This window comes from Macaca mulatta, chromosome 18 (assembly GCF_049350105.2).
Source record: "Macaca mulatta isolate MMU2019108-1 chromosome 18, T2T-MMU8v2.0, whole genome shotgun sequence".
Classification (NCBI taxonomy): domain Eukaryota; kingdom Metazoa; phylum Chordata; class Mammalia; order Primates; family Cercopithecidae; genus Macaca; species Macaca mulatta.
Genome location: NC_133423.1, coordinates 60,446,139 through 60,458,904, shown reverse-complemented (window position 1 = coordinate 60,458,904; position 12,766 = coordinate 60,446,139). Strand labels below are relative to the sequence as shown.

Here is a 12,766-nt window from a genome sequence, read left to right as displayed (position 1 = left end):
ATCTAGTTGCCAACCATTTTAGTAATATTTGTATTCTGTGTTATTTCCAGGTGTGTATGTCCCTTTTGTCAAAGGGAACTGGATGAAGACAGCTTGCTGGATCACTGTATTACTCATCACAGATCGGAAAGGAGGCCTGTGGTAAGGATTTTTGTTATACGTATTACAGCAGTGTCTGAATTCAGGACACATTAGGAAAGCCATTTAATAGATTTCTACTTATAGATATATTATAAAGGATAATGATTTATGTTAAGGTTATGGTAACTCTGTGACTATTCATGATATGTGAAAGTGTTGCGTTGAAACTGATAAGAATGACTAATGTGTGATCACTCATTTATGAAATTACACATTATCTCTAACAGGTAATCATGGGCATAATCAACTAAAATGATCCAAAATGCACAATTAAGATCTAAGTTTAGCGGGCCGGGCGCGGTGGCTCAAGCCTGTAATCCCAGCACTTTGGGAGGCCGAGATGGGCGGATCACGAGGTCAGGAGATCAAGACCATCCTGGCTAACATGGTGAAACCCCGTCTCCACTAAAAAATACAAAAAACTAGCCGGGCGAGGTGGCGGGCGCCTGTAGTCCCAGCTACTCGGGAGGCTGAGGCAGCAGAATGGCGTGAACCCAGGAGGCGGAGCTTGCAGTGAGCTGAGATCTGGCCACTGCACTCCAGCCTGGGCAACAGAGCGAGACTCTGTCTCAAAACAAAAAAAACAAAAACAAACAAACAAAAAAAGATCTAAGTTTACCAGCTAGGCCAATATGGTGAAACCCCATCTCTAGTAAAAATACAAAAATTAGCTGGGTGCATTGGCAGGCACATGTAATCCCAGCTACTAGAGAGGCTGAGGTCTCAATCTTCTAACCTCGTGATCCACCCACCTTGGCCTCCGAAAGTGCTGGGATTACAGGCATGAGCCACCACTCCTGGCCTGGATTGCTACCAATTTTTAGAATTTGAGTTCCTATTCTTGTACATTTAAACTTTTCCTTATATTGGAATTTTTCTAAGAGGAAATTCTTTCTTTACATTATTATTTCTGCAATTAATAATGCAGACTTTTTAAAAGCTCTTGAAATGTACTTTTAAAGTGCTTTCCAAAAAGTCTGAGTCAATTTATATTTGTGTCAGCAATCTATGAGTAAACCACTTTGACCTTAGTGGGCTATAATTAGGAACATTTATTTTTAATTTACCCTGGCTCAACAAATATAAAATGATACTTTGAAGATTATTTTATGTAGTGTGTATTTTTATGTAATATATACACAAATGGGTGTGTGTTGTTTTCTTATATAAGTTTTTAGAGGTTTTTCAGTTTTAGGGTTTTTTCCATAAAATCCTTTCAGAAAGTGGATGAGATTGAAACATAAGTATATTAGGTAGGTAGATAGATAATAGATAGGAAGACAATAGAGAATAAAGAGAAAGATACATACAGCCGGGCACAGTGGCTCACACCTGTAATCCAGCACTTTGGGAGGCCAATGTGGGCAGATTACTTGAGACCAGGAGTTCAAGACCAACCTGAGTAACTTGGTGAAACCCCATCTCTACTACTAAAAATACAAAAATTAGCAAGGCGTGGTGGCGTGCACCTTCAGTCCCAGCGACTCGGGAGGCTGAGGTGGGAGGATTGCTTGAGCCCAGGGGGACGGAGGTTGCAGTGAACTGAAATCGTGCCACTGCACTCCAGCCTGAGTGACAAAACAAGAACCTGTCTGAGGCCAGGCGCAGTGGCTCACGCCTGTAATCCCAGCACTTTGAGAGGCCGAGGCGGGTGAATCACCTGAGGTCAGGAGTCTGACACCAGCCTGACCAACATGGTGAAACCCCGTCTCTCTTAAAAATATGTTTTAAAAAATTAGCTGGGTGTGGTGGGGGGCACTTACAATCCCAGCTTCTTGGGAGGCTGAGGAGAATCACTTGAACCTGGGAGGCAGAGGCTGCAGTGAGCTGAGATCACGCCATTGCACTCCAACCTGGGCAACAAAAGTGAAACTCTGTCTCAAAAAGAAAAAAGAAACCCTGTCTCAAAAGAAAAATAGATGGAGACAGAGAAAATCCTCACAGCAATCCTGTGAGATAGGCTTGATGATTATCCCCATTTTAAAAATGATAAACTGAGGCTCAGAGAGGTTAAGTCAATCATACAAGGTCACACAGCTGGTAAGTAACAAAGACAGAATTTGAATACAGTAATCTAGCTCCAGGGCTGCGTGGGAAACCCCTGTGGTCTATAGCAAGTTCAAGAGAAAAGCATGCAGAGATATTTGTTACTGATCTTAATGGCCTAGGGAGTTGACAATTGGAATGGCTAAGTAGGAGCTTGTTAGATGTGGAGGGAGCAGAGGAGATGGTCACGGGCTTTTCCTGCTCAAGTTGCTCTGTAGGAGGAACTGGGCTAGGGAGTTGTTTCACAATAGGTCCCTGGGGAGCTAGAGGAAGTTAGAAAAAAGCATAAGGATGGAATGATAGTGACTACTATCACGGAGTTTACTGAGTTCTAAGTACTTTCTTGTCTCCTAGCAACTCTATGAAGAAGGTTGAACCCTGACTATTAGTACCCAGGGTGCTGCTTTGGCTGGAAGAATGCCAGGCCCTCTGGACTGTGGTCCTAGGCTGCATCTAAGCAGCAATCTGGGGCAGGCCACAAATTGGCCACAGATTGGTCAGTTCTGTGGTACTGTGTCCCTGCTCCAGCAGAAATCCAGTCCATGTGCTGCTCAGTTTGGCCCAAATTGAAGGTGGCCCATGAAACTAGGTCCTCTGTGATTTTACAGGTCTTCAGGGTCATTGAAGACAGCTGACCTAAGCAGGGAAACAAACTAGGAATGGTGGGATCAGATTGCCTATGGGATTTTGTAGTTAAATCCTAGGCTTTAAAGGGGATAGGCTTGGTTCTAATCACAGGAAGTCTATTACATTCTCTCTGCACTGTTTCATCATTTGTAAAATGCGGATGGTGATGACATTCATACCTTTTTCACAGGTAGTACATCAATCAGGCATATAATAAAGTAAGCACTGTCACCTGGTGATCACTCCATTAATAGAAGAGGGTGGTGGTGATAGTGGAGGTTCACTATGCTTTTCAATTCTATAAAATTGGGCCTAGAGAAGATTTCTTAGAGGAAGTGATGTCCTCTCACAGTTAGAGAACCCACATGGGGTGATGGTGTGAGTTGGGGGGTGGCGGGGAGGAGGAGGATGGGGAAGTGAAGTGGTAAAATCTCACCACAAAGACCAGGATGCTGTCATGGCATTGAAGCAGGAGCAGACTGTTCGGAAATCCGAGGTTCTGTAATACCCTAGGGCTGTCTAGAGGTGGTAATTGGAACACAAGACCTTCAGGTGTCCTGTGTTAGTGTTTCACTCTTGAGCAGAAGCTCAAGAGCATGTCACTCTGAAGGATCTAGAGCCGCTAGAAGTCATGATTTACCCCATGGTTAGGAAAAGGCAGGGGACAGATATGTGGTATAGCTGGGGTTCACATGCTTAGGAATCCCTGATGGGGACATGTGGGTGAAAACACCCTGAGGGAAGTCCTGGGCAAGGAGAGCTGGGTCCCATGCTGATTCTGGATGGGTGTGGAAGTTAACCAGGAATTATTGCTTTAAAGGACTGGATTACAGATTTTGCAAGCAGATAAGATCAGTGACATTATCTGACCTACCTCACATAAGAGGTTTCCTGGCAGTTGGAGATTTCCTGGATAAATGATTCTTCTGACTTCCAAAAATAATTAGGTAACTCAGAGATGAAACCACAAGATAAGCAATCTTTTCTTTCTGAGCTGTTCAAGAATGATCAAATGTATGTAAAAAACATCAAGGGATTTTGACTTTTCTTATATGCAGCCTTAAGAGCCAATAGCTCCTTTTTGTCAAGCAGTAATTATATTGTTATATTCTGCCATTTTTTAAAAATTGGAGACAGGGTCTTTCTCTATCACCCAGGTTGAACTGCAGTGGTGCAGTAGTAGCTCACTGTAACCTTAAACTCCTGGGCCCAAGTGATCCTTACCTCAGCCTCCTGGGTAGCTGGGACTACAGGTGTGTACCACAACTGGATAATTCTTTTTTTTTTTTTTTTGGTAAAGATGAGATCTTGCTATGTTGCCCAGGCTGGTGTCAAATTCTTGGCTTCAATCTATCCTCCCACCTTGGCTTCTGAAAGCATTGAGGTTGCAGGCATGAGCCACTAAGCTCGGTCATTTTTTTTTTTTTTTTAATAATTCTATCTCTGGAATATTAGACTCAAAGGAAGCAGATGACACAAACAGCATGCTTTAGACTGTATTACGAGACCACTTTTTTTCTTTTTCCTTAAATGTAGATAACATTAATGAGACTACTTTTGAGAGAAATGTGTTTTATTCTGTAAAGGGAAGATGTTTTAGCAAGAACCATGCTCTCCAGCTAGTCTCTCTGTCCAGAGTGCTTTTTTCTTTTTTTTTTTGAAGAGACAGAGTTTCACCATCATGTTGCCCAGGCTGAGTCTCGAACTTGTGACATCAGGCAATCCCCCTGCCTCGGCCCCCCAAAGTGCTGGGATTATAGGCATGAGCCATGGCGCCAGGCCTCTAGGTGCTCTTTCTTTCACTGGCTGGCTCTTACTCATGCTTTGGAACTTAGCTTAAATTTTACTTCCTCCAGGAAGCCCTCCCTGACACTCAAATTAATTTCAGCTTTTGCTTTTCTCCCCTGTACTTTTCAGTATTTACCACAACTTAAAATTGCATATTCATTTCATGTCTGTCTCTTCCTCTAATTTATTAGGCTTCTGGAGTTATGGGACCTAAGTCCTTCGTTCAACACTGTATGCCCAGTTCTTGGCAGAGTGCCTAGAACATAGCAGGATGTACTGATGTGGAAAAAGGGTAGTAAAGAAAGACAGGCTGGGTGCGGTGGCTCACACCTGTAATCCCAGCACTTTGGGAGGCCAAGGCAGGTGGATCACCTGAGGTCAGGAGTTTGAGACTAGCCTGGCCAACATGGTGAAACCCCGTCTCTACTAAAAATGCAAAAATAAGCTGGGCATGTTGGCAGGAACCTGTAATCTCAGCTACTCAGGAGGCTGAGGAAGGAGAATTGCTTGAACCCAGGAAGCAGAGGTTGCAGTGAACCGAAATCACGCCATTGCACTCCAGCCTGGGCAACAACAGCAAGACTCTGTCTTAAAAAAAAAAAAAAAAAAAAAAAAAGACATGATTCCATTCACCCTGATTCAAAGGTTCCAGTGAGTTCTATATTTTCTTTTTCTTTTTTTTTTTTTTTTGAGACGGAGTCTTGCTCTGTCGCCAGGCTGGAGTGTGGTGGCACGATGTCACTACAACCTCCGACACCCTGGTTCAAACAATTCTCCTGCCTCAGCCTCCTGAGTAGCTGGGATTACAGGCATGCGCCACCGCACTCAGCTAATTTTTGCATTTTTAGTAGAGATGGGGTTTCACCATGTTGGTCAGGATGGTCTCTATCTCCCAACCTCGTGATCCGCCCACCTCAGCCTCCCAAAGTGCTGGGATTACAGGTGTGAGCCACCGCTCCCAGCCTGAGTTCTATATTTTCTGCCTTACCCTGGGGGCTTATTCCTTAAGGAAGGGACAGGACTTTTGGTTTGAAGTGTAAACTGTGGTGACTACATACTGGGCTACCCCTCCCCATAGCAGTTAATTTCCCTGAGTACTTAGAATATCTGTGACTTGATGCGACAGTGAAGATCTATGTGGTAATAATTCTGGAAGGAAAAAAAAATTTCCAATAGATTTGCTTTCAGTGGCTGGGTGTGGTGGCTCATGCCTGTAATCCCAGTACTTTGGGAGGCTGAGGTGGGCGGATCGCAAGGTCAGGAGTTCAAGACCAGCCTGGCCAATAGGGTGAAACCCTGTCTCTACCAAATATACAAAAATTAGCCGGGCGTGGTGGTACGTGCCTGTAGTCCCAGCTACTCAGTAGGCTGAGGCAGGAGAATCGCTTGAACCCGGGAGGTGGAGGTTGCAGTGAGTCGAGATTGTGCCACTGCACTCCAGCCTGGGTGACAGAGCGAGACTCCGTCTCAAAAAAAAGAAAAAAAAATTAGGTATGCAGCCTTGTACCTTGATTTTAATTACATAGTTGCCTGTGAATATTTTCAGTGCATGTTCCTTTTTTCTTCTTTGGGTATTGAATTGAGTAACCTCTAATTACCTCCTCAAATGGCACTTGTCATCACATGGAAAGGGTTCTATAATCAGCTGAGTTGCTGTGGAGGTTAATCTAAGCCACAGATAGAGCAGAGTGTCCATTATCATATATATTGCGAAGGATCGAATCCTTTGCATCTTGGGATGGCTGTAACATGAGTGCACTGTCTTCCAGCTCTTTTACACTTGTACTCCTAGAATTCATCTTCTGGCTTCAGGAGAACTTGATAGAACATGCTGTTCACTAAGGATCATTGATAGTAGATTGCATACAAAGTACTTGGCAACTGAAAGCCCTCAAAGGTAAAATATGGTGTTCATGCATCTATGCTATTAGAACCTAAGAAAAGGGTACCAGCAAAAAATTAAGTTCTGACACACCTATTTTCTATTAAATATTAAATCAGTCATATACAGACTTTAGAAATGGAATTCAAGTTTTATAGTAGAAAATATATGTCATTGGCTGGGCGTGGTGGCTCATGCCTGTAATCCCAGCCCTTTGGGAGGCTGAGGCAGGCGGATCACCTGAGGTCGGGAGTTCGAGACCAGCCTGACCAACATGGAGAAACCCCGTCTCTACTGAAAATACAAAATTAGCCGGGCATAGTGGTGCATACCTGTAATCCTAGCTACTCGGGAGGCTGAGGCAGGAGAATCGCTTGAACCTGGGAGGTGGAGGTTGTAGTGAGCCGAGATCATGCCATTGCACTGCAGCCTGCGCGACAAGAGTGAAACTCTGTCTCAAACAAAAAAAAAAAAGAAAGAAAATACTTGTCATTCACAGTGAGGGCTGTCAGACCTGCACTGAGTATGGTATACTTTTAGGGATTCCCTATAACAATACAAAAATGGGGAAACACTGTCAAGATTGGGCGAACTCTCCAGACATGGTGGCTCACACCTGTAATCCCAGCACTTTGGGAGGCCAGGGCAGGCAGATCACTTGTGGTCAGGAGGTCAGGAGTTCGAGACCAGACTGGCCAACGTGGTGAAATCCCATCTGCAGAAAAAAATTTAAAAAGCTAGCCGGTTACATTGGAGTGCACCTGTAGGAGGCAGGAGGATTGCTTGAGCGCAGCAGGTAGAGGCTGCAGTGAGCTGAGATCGCGTCATTGCACTCCAGCCTGGGTGATGGGAGTAAAACACTGTCTTTAAAAAAAAGAAAAATAGGAGAACTGGAAAGCCGACTACCCTGTTGGTTATGATCTGTCAGTAATATTGCCTTTATTCTTAATGGGATAAGGGAGGGGTGTCTTATTGAAAACCCTAGTAAGGACCAGTTCAAAAAGACTAGGGGGGAGACAGGATATTTGACTCCATGTATCCATGAAGCAGTATCAAATCCATTTCTGTGTCTTTGGTGTTTGGTGTGAGAAACTTTAGGAAATGTATCCTAATGGACCCATGTTAGATGCTCTCACCTATGATCCTGATGATCAAAGCTCATATGATCCTGTGAAGATGTTTGTACTTTTTTTTTTTTTTTTTTGAGACAGAGTTTCACTCTTGTTGCCCAGGCTGGAGTGCAATGGTGCAGTCTCGGTTCAGAGCAACCTCCACCTCCTTGAGAAACCTTCAAGCAGTTTTCCTGCCTCAGCCTCCCAAGTAGCTGGGATTACAGGCATGCGCCACCACGCCGGCTAGTTTTTGTATTTTTAGTAGAAACATGGTTTCACCATGTTGACCAAGCTGGTCTCGAACTACTGACCTGAGGTGATCCTCCTGCTGTGGCCTCCCAAAGTGCTGAGATTACAGGCAAGAGCCACCGCACCTGGCCTGTACATTTTATGTGTTCTCAGAGGCCCTTACATTGGTGATTCCTAATCTTTTCCCTGTCCTATCACACCTAAAAAATATAATGCTGAATGAAATCATTCTTATTTTCCCATAAGTAATAGTGACGCATAAGAGTGGTGAGAACTCCTCTGGGGGGAAAATGTGGTTGTATCAGAATTTAGGGAAGGAAGGGAATGTCACTGAAAAAGAACTCCCATCTGATTCTGTGTATCAACCATTCTTCTCCCATTTCTGACCTGCCCAAGTGCTCTGTTTTAGGAACTGATGTGAAATAGAAGACATTTGTAAAAAACAAACAAACAAAAACCTAAAACCTAGCAAAAATCCATCAGAAGAGAAAGAAAAGTACCAGAAATCTTTATCCTAAAAAGGAATTCTTTATTCATGAGGTGTCTACTGTGTGTCAAGTTATGTTAGGTCTAGGCATAAGGAAATAAGGTAAATATGATTTGTTCTTGCCCTAGGATCCTTTATTCTAAGGAAGAAGAAAATTTGAATAAAATATATATTATCTAATCTGCAAAGTATATATTTTATTCCTACTGTAGATATGAAAAATTGAATTTGAGCTTGTATTATGTGCCAAATCCTATGCAAGCTAACATAGCAAGAATTTAGGTCAGGTGCAGTGGCTTACACCTGTAATCCCAGCACTTTGGGAGGCCGAGGTGGGAGGATTGTTTGACCCCATGAGTTCAACGCCAGTCTGGGCAACAGAGCAAGACCCTGTCTCTACAACAACAACAACAACAACAACGACAAAATTAGCTGGACCTGGTGGTGCACACCTGTAATCCCAGTTACTAGGGAGGCTGAGGTGGGAGGATCCCTTGAGCCCAGGAGTTTGAGGCTGCAGTGAACTATGATGGCACCACTGCACTCCAGCCTGGGCAACAAAAGAAGACCATGTCTCTTAAAAAAAAAAAAAAAATTAGGCCAAGTTATTCTGATTTAGTTTTTCCCGTTCCAACATCTTGCTCCCTGTATTAGTTTGTTCTCACACTGCTATAAAGAACTGCCCAAGACTGGGTAATTTAGAAAGAAAGGAGGAGGCTTAATTGACTCACAGTTGCACATAGCTGGGGTGGCCTCAGGAATTATGGCAGAAGGCAAATGGAAAGCAAGGCACCTTTTTCACAAGCAGGAGAGAAAATGAACGCAGGAGGAATTACCACACACTTATAAACCATCAGATCTTGTGAGAACTCATTATTATGAGAACAACATCGGGGAAACTGCCCCATGATTCGATTACCTACACCTGGTCTCTCCCTTGACACTTGGGGATTGTGGGGATTATTAAGAGTACATTTAGGCCAGGTGCGGTGGCTCATGCCTATAATCCCGGCACTTTGGGAGGCCAAGGCGGGCGGATCACCTGAGGTCGGGAGTTCAAGACCAGCCTGACCAACATGGAGAACTCCATCTCTACTAAAAATACAAAATTAGCCGGCTGTAGTGGTGCATGCCTGTAATCTCAGCTACTTGGGAGGCTGAGGCAGGAGAGTCGCTTGAAGCTGGGATGCAGAGGTTGCAGTGAACCGAGATCACGCCATTGCGCTCCAGCCTGGGTAACAAGAGTGAAACTCCATCTCAAAAAAAAAAAAAAAAAAAATTAAAATTAAAAAAGATTTAAATCCTAATTTTAAAAAACTTAAGAAATCCATTATTATTTCTGGCTGCCTTTATAAAAGACACTTTTTTTTTTTTTTTTAAACATCATATAGGACTTTTTTTTCCTGGAATTTGCAAGGACTCTTAACTCTCTTCAATATTTCTGAAAACAAAAGTAAGTGGATCATGTGGGAAGAAGGAGAGAAAGTCTACGAAATCGTAGACTTTCTGTAAAGTGAACAGACTTTAGGTTCTGACTCCTCGTAAATCTAGACTTTTCTAAAATTGCCCTACAAAGCTCTGAGAAAATGACTCACATAAATAAAGAGGAAAAGGACTGGCCCGGTGCGGTGGCTCCCAACTGTAATCCCAGCACTTTGGGAGGCTGAGGCGGGCAGATCACCTGAGGTCGGGAGTTCGAGACCAGCCTGACCAACATGGAGAAACCACCCCTCCGTGTCTACTAAAAATACAAAATTAGCCGGGCATGGTGGCCCATGCCTATAATCCCAGCTACTCAGGAGGCTGAGGCAGGAGAATCGCTTGAACCCAGGAGGTAGAGGTTGCATTGCAGTGAGCCGAGATCGCGCCATTGCACTCCAGCCTGGGCAAAAAGAGCAAAACTCTGTCTCAGGAAAAAAAAAAAAGAGACGATTTTAGAAAAAAAGATAATAACATTAAAAAATAAAAAAGATAAGAGCGAAACTCCATCTCAAAAAAAATTTTTTTTTAAAAAAGAGCAAAAGGAGTTGGAAGTTTTTCTAATTCTCGTGGATTACAGTAGAAGAATGAGAACAGGTACAAAGAAACTCAATGCCCTTGGCTTTATGCCAACAATGATTTTTTTTACATGGCAAAAAATTACAAACCTTCTTCCTCTCTTCCTCAAGCTTCTACATAATAGACATACAGCGGCATTTCTATTTCTACAATATATTTGGACTGTTTATAGTCTTGAGCTAATAAAGGTTTTTACACAGTCGTAGAGAAAAGGGTCCTCAGAGGTGATCTAATGTAGACTCTTTCTCAAGGTGATAAGTAACTTACTGTGTGAGTGCTTGCAGTTTTCCAGAATGGTAACTCAGTTATTACAAGGATTTTGTTTCTAGACCTTTCAACATCTTCATTTCGCTTCTGTGTCTATTGCAGTTTATTGATGTTTTCCTTACCCAGCACTTAAAATAGAGCACAGCACTCCAAGTATGGTCAGTGGATGCAGAACAGAGGAAACAACCATTATTCTAGATAATTGAATATTATCCATACAGTTCATTATTTAGCACTGTACTGGCTTTTTTATGATTAAGTCATATTTCTGGCCTAATAATGATTCTTAGTAAAACAGAACCCCAAATGACTTTTTTTTTTTTTTTTTTTTTTTTTTTTTCTGAGACTGTTGTTGCCCAGGCTGAAGTGTAGTGCCACGATCTCGGCTTACTGCAACCTCTGCCTCCCGGGTTCAAACAATTCTCCTGCCTCAGCCTCCTAAGTAGCTGGGATTATAGGGGCATGCCACCACATCCGGCTAATTTTTATATTTTTAGTAGAGACGGGGTTTCTCCATGTTGGTCAGGCTGGTCTCAAACTCCTAACCTCAGGTGATCCACCTGCCTCGGCCTCCCAAAGTGCTGGGATTACAGGCGTGAGCCACCGCGCCCGGTCCAAATGACTGTTTTTTTTATAGGTACTGGAGTTAAGAAAGGTGTTCTCCATTACAGCCTAGGTATTAGATGTAGAATTTCTCATTTGTTCACCTACTATTTTCTCTTGTCTCTCTGAAAGAAATTACATTGTCTTTAAGGCAGTGGTTCTTAAACTTTATCATGCTTGAGAATCACCTAGAAGACCTGTTTAAACATAGATTGCTGGCTTCTGCCCCTAGAGTGTCTGATAAAATAGGTCTGAGCTAGGGCCTGAAAATTTGCATTTCTAACAAGTTACCAGATGGTGGCAATGCTGCTGGTCTGAGGACCTCACGCTGAGAACCATTGCTTCCTTTAAAGGGCTGAAGTGGCGAGGCACCGTGGCTTATGCCAGTAGTCCCAGCATTTTATGAGGCCAAAGTGGGAGGATCACTCAAAGCCAGGAATTTGTGGTTACAGTGAGCCATGATCATACCATTGCACTCCAGTCTGGGTGACAGTGAGACCCCATCTCTAAAAAAAATAAAGAGAAGGCAAGTGAGAAGTATGAACATATAGGTACTTTCAATTTTTGTGGATGCACAGTAGGTGTATATATTTATAGGGCACATGAAATACTTTGATACAGGCATGCAGTGTGTAATAATCACATCAGGGTAAATGGCATATCCATCACCTTAAGCATATAGTTGGATTCTTTTATGTTACAAACAATCCAATTATACTCTTTTTTTTTGAGATGGAGTCTTGCTCTGTCACCCAGGCTAGAGCGCAGTGGTGCGATCTTGGCTCAATGCGACCTCTGCCTCTCAGGTTCAAGGATTCTCCTGCCTCAGCCTCCCAAGTAGCTGGGACTACAGGCTCACATGACCACGCCCAGCTAGTTTTTGTAGTTTTAGTAGAGACAGGGTTTCACCATGTTGGTTAGGCTGGTCTCAAACTCCTGACCTCAGGTGACCCACCCACCTTGGCCTCCCAAAGTGCTGGGATTACAGGCGTGAGCCACTGTACCTGGCCTATACTCTTAAATGTACAATACATGATTGTTGACTGTAATCACCCTGTTGTGCTATGAAATGCTAAATCTTACACATTCTGTGTAACTATATTTGTGTACCCATTTACCATGCCCACTTCCCCCAATCCCCACTACCCTTCCCAGCCCCTGGTAACCATCATTCTACCCTCTATCTCTATGAGTTCAATTGGTTTAATTTTTAGATCCCACAAATAATGAGGACATATGAAGTTTGTCTTTCTGTGCTAGGCTTCTTTCACTTAACATAATGTCCTCCAGTTCCATCCGTGTTGTTGCAAATGACAAAATCTCATTCGTTTCTATGACTGAATGGTACTCCACTGTGTGTATGTACTTCGTTCTCTTTACCCACTTGTCTGTTGCTGGACACTTAGGTTGCTTCCAAATCTTGACTATTCTGAATAGTACTGCAATAAAAATGGGAGTGCAGATATTTCTTGAATATACTGATTTCCTTTCTTTGGGGAATATACC

The 12,766-nt window shown here is 43.1% G+C and overlaps 1 protein-coding gene across 2 annotated transcripts in view; it reads left to right on the top strand.

Annotated features, from left to right (window-relative positions):
- The window catches only part of RNF125 (ring finger protein 125), a 49,989-nt gene that overhangs the window by 28,066 nt on the left and 9,157 nt on the right, over window positions 1-12,766 (top strand). For both annotated transcript variants that reach the window (XM_015121783.3, XM_001099929.5), the window contains exon 4: window positions 51-141. In XM_015121783.3, the coding sequence (XP_014977269.2) occupies window positions 51-141 (91 nt within the window). The remainder of the gene's footprint in view (window positions 1-50; window positions 142-12,766) is intronic.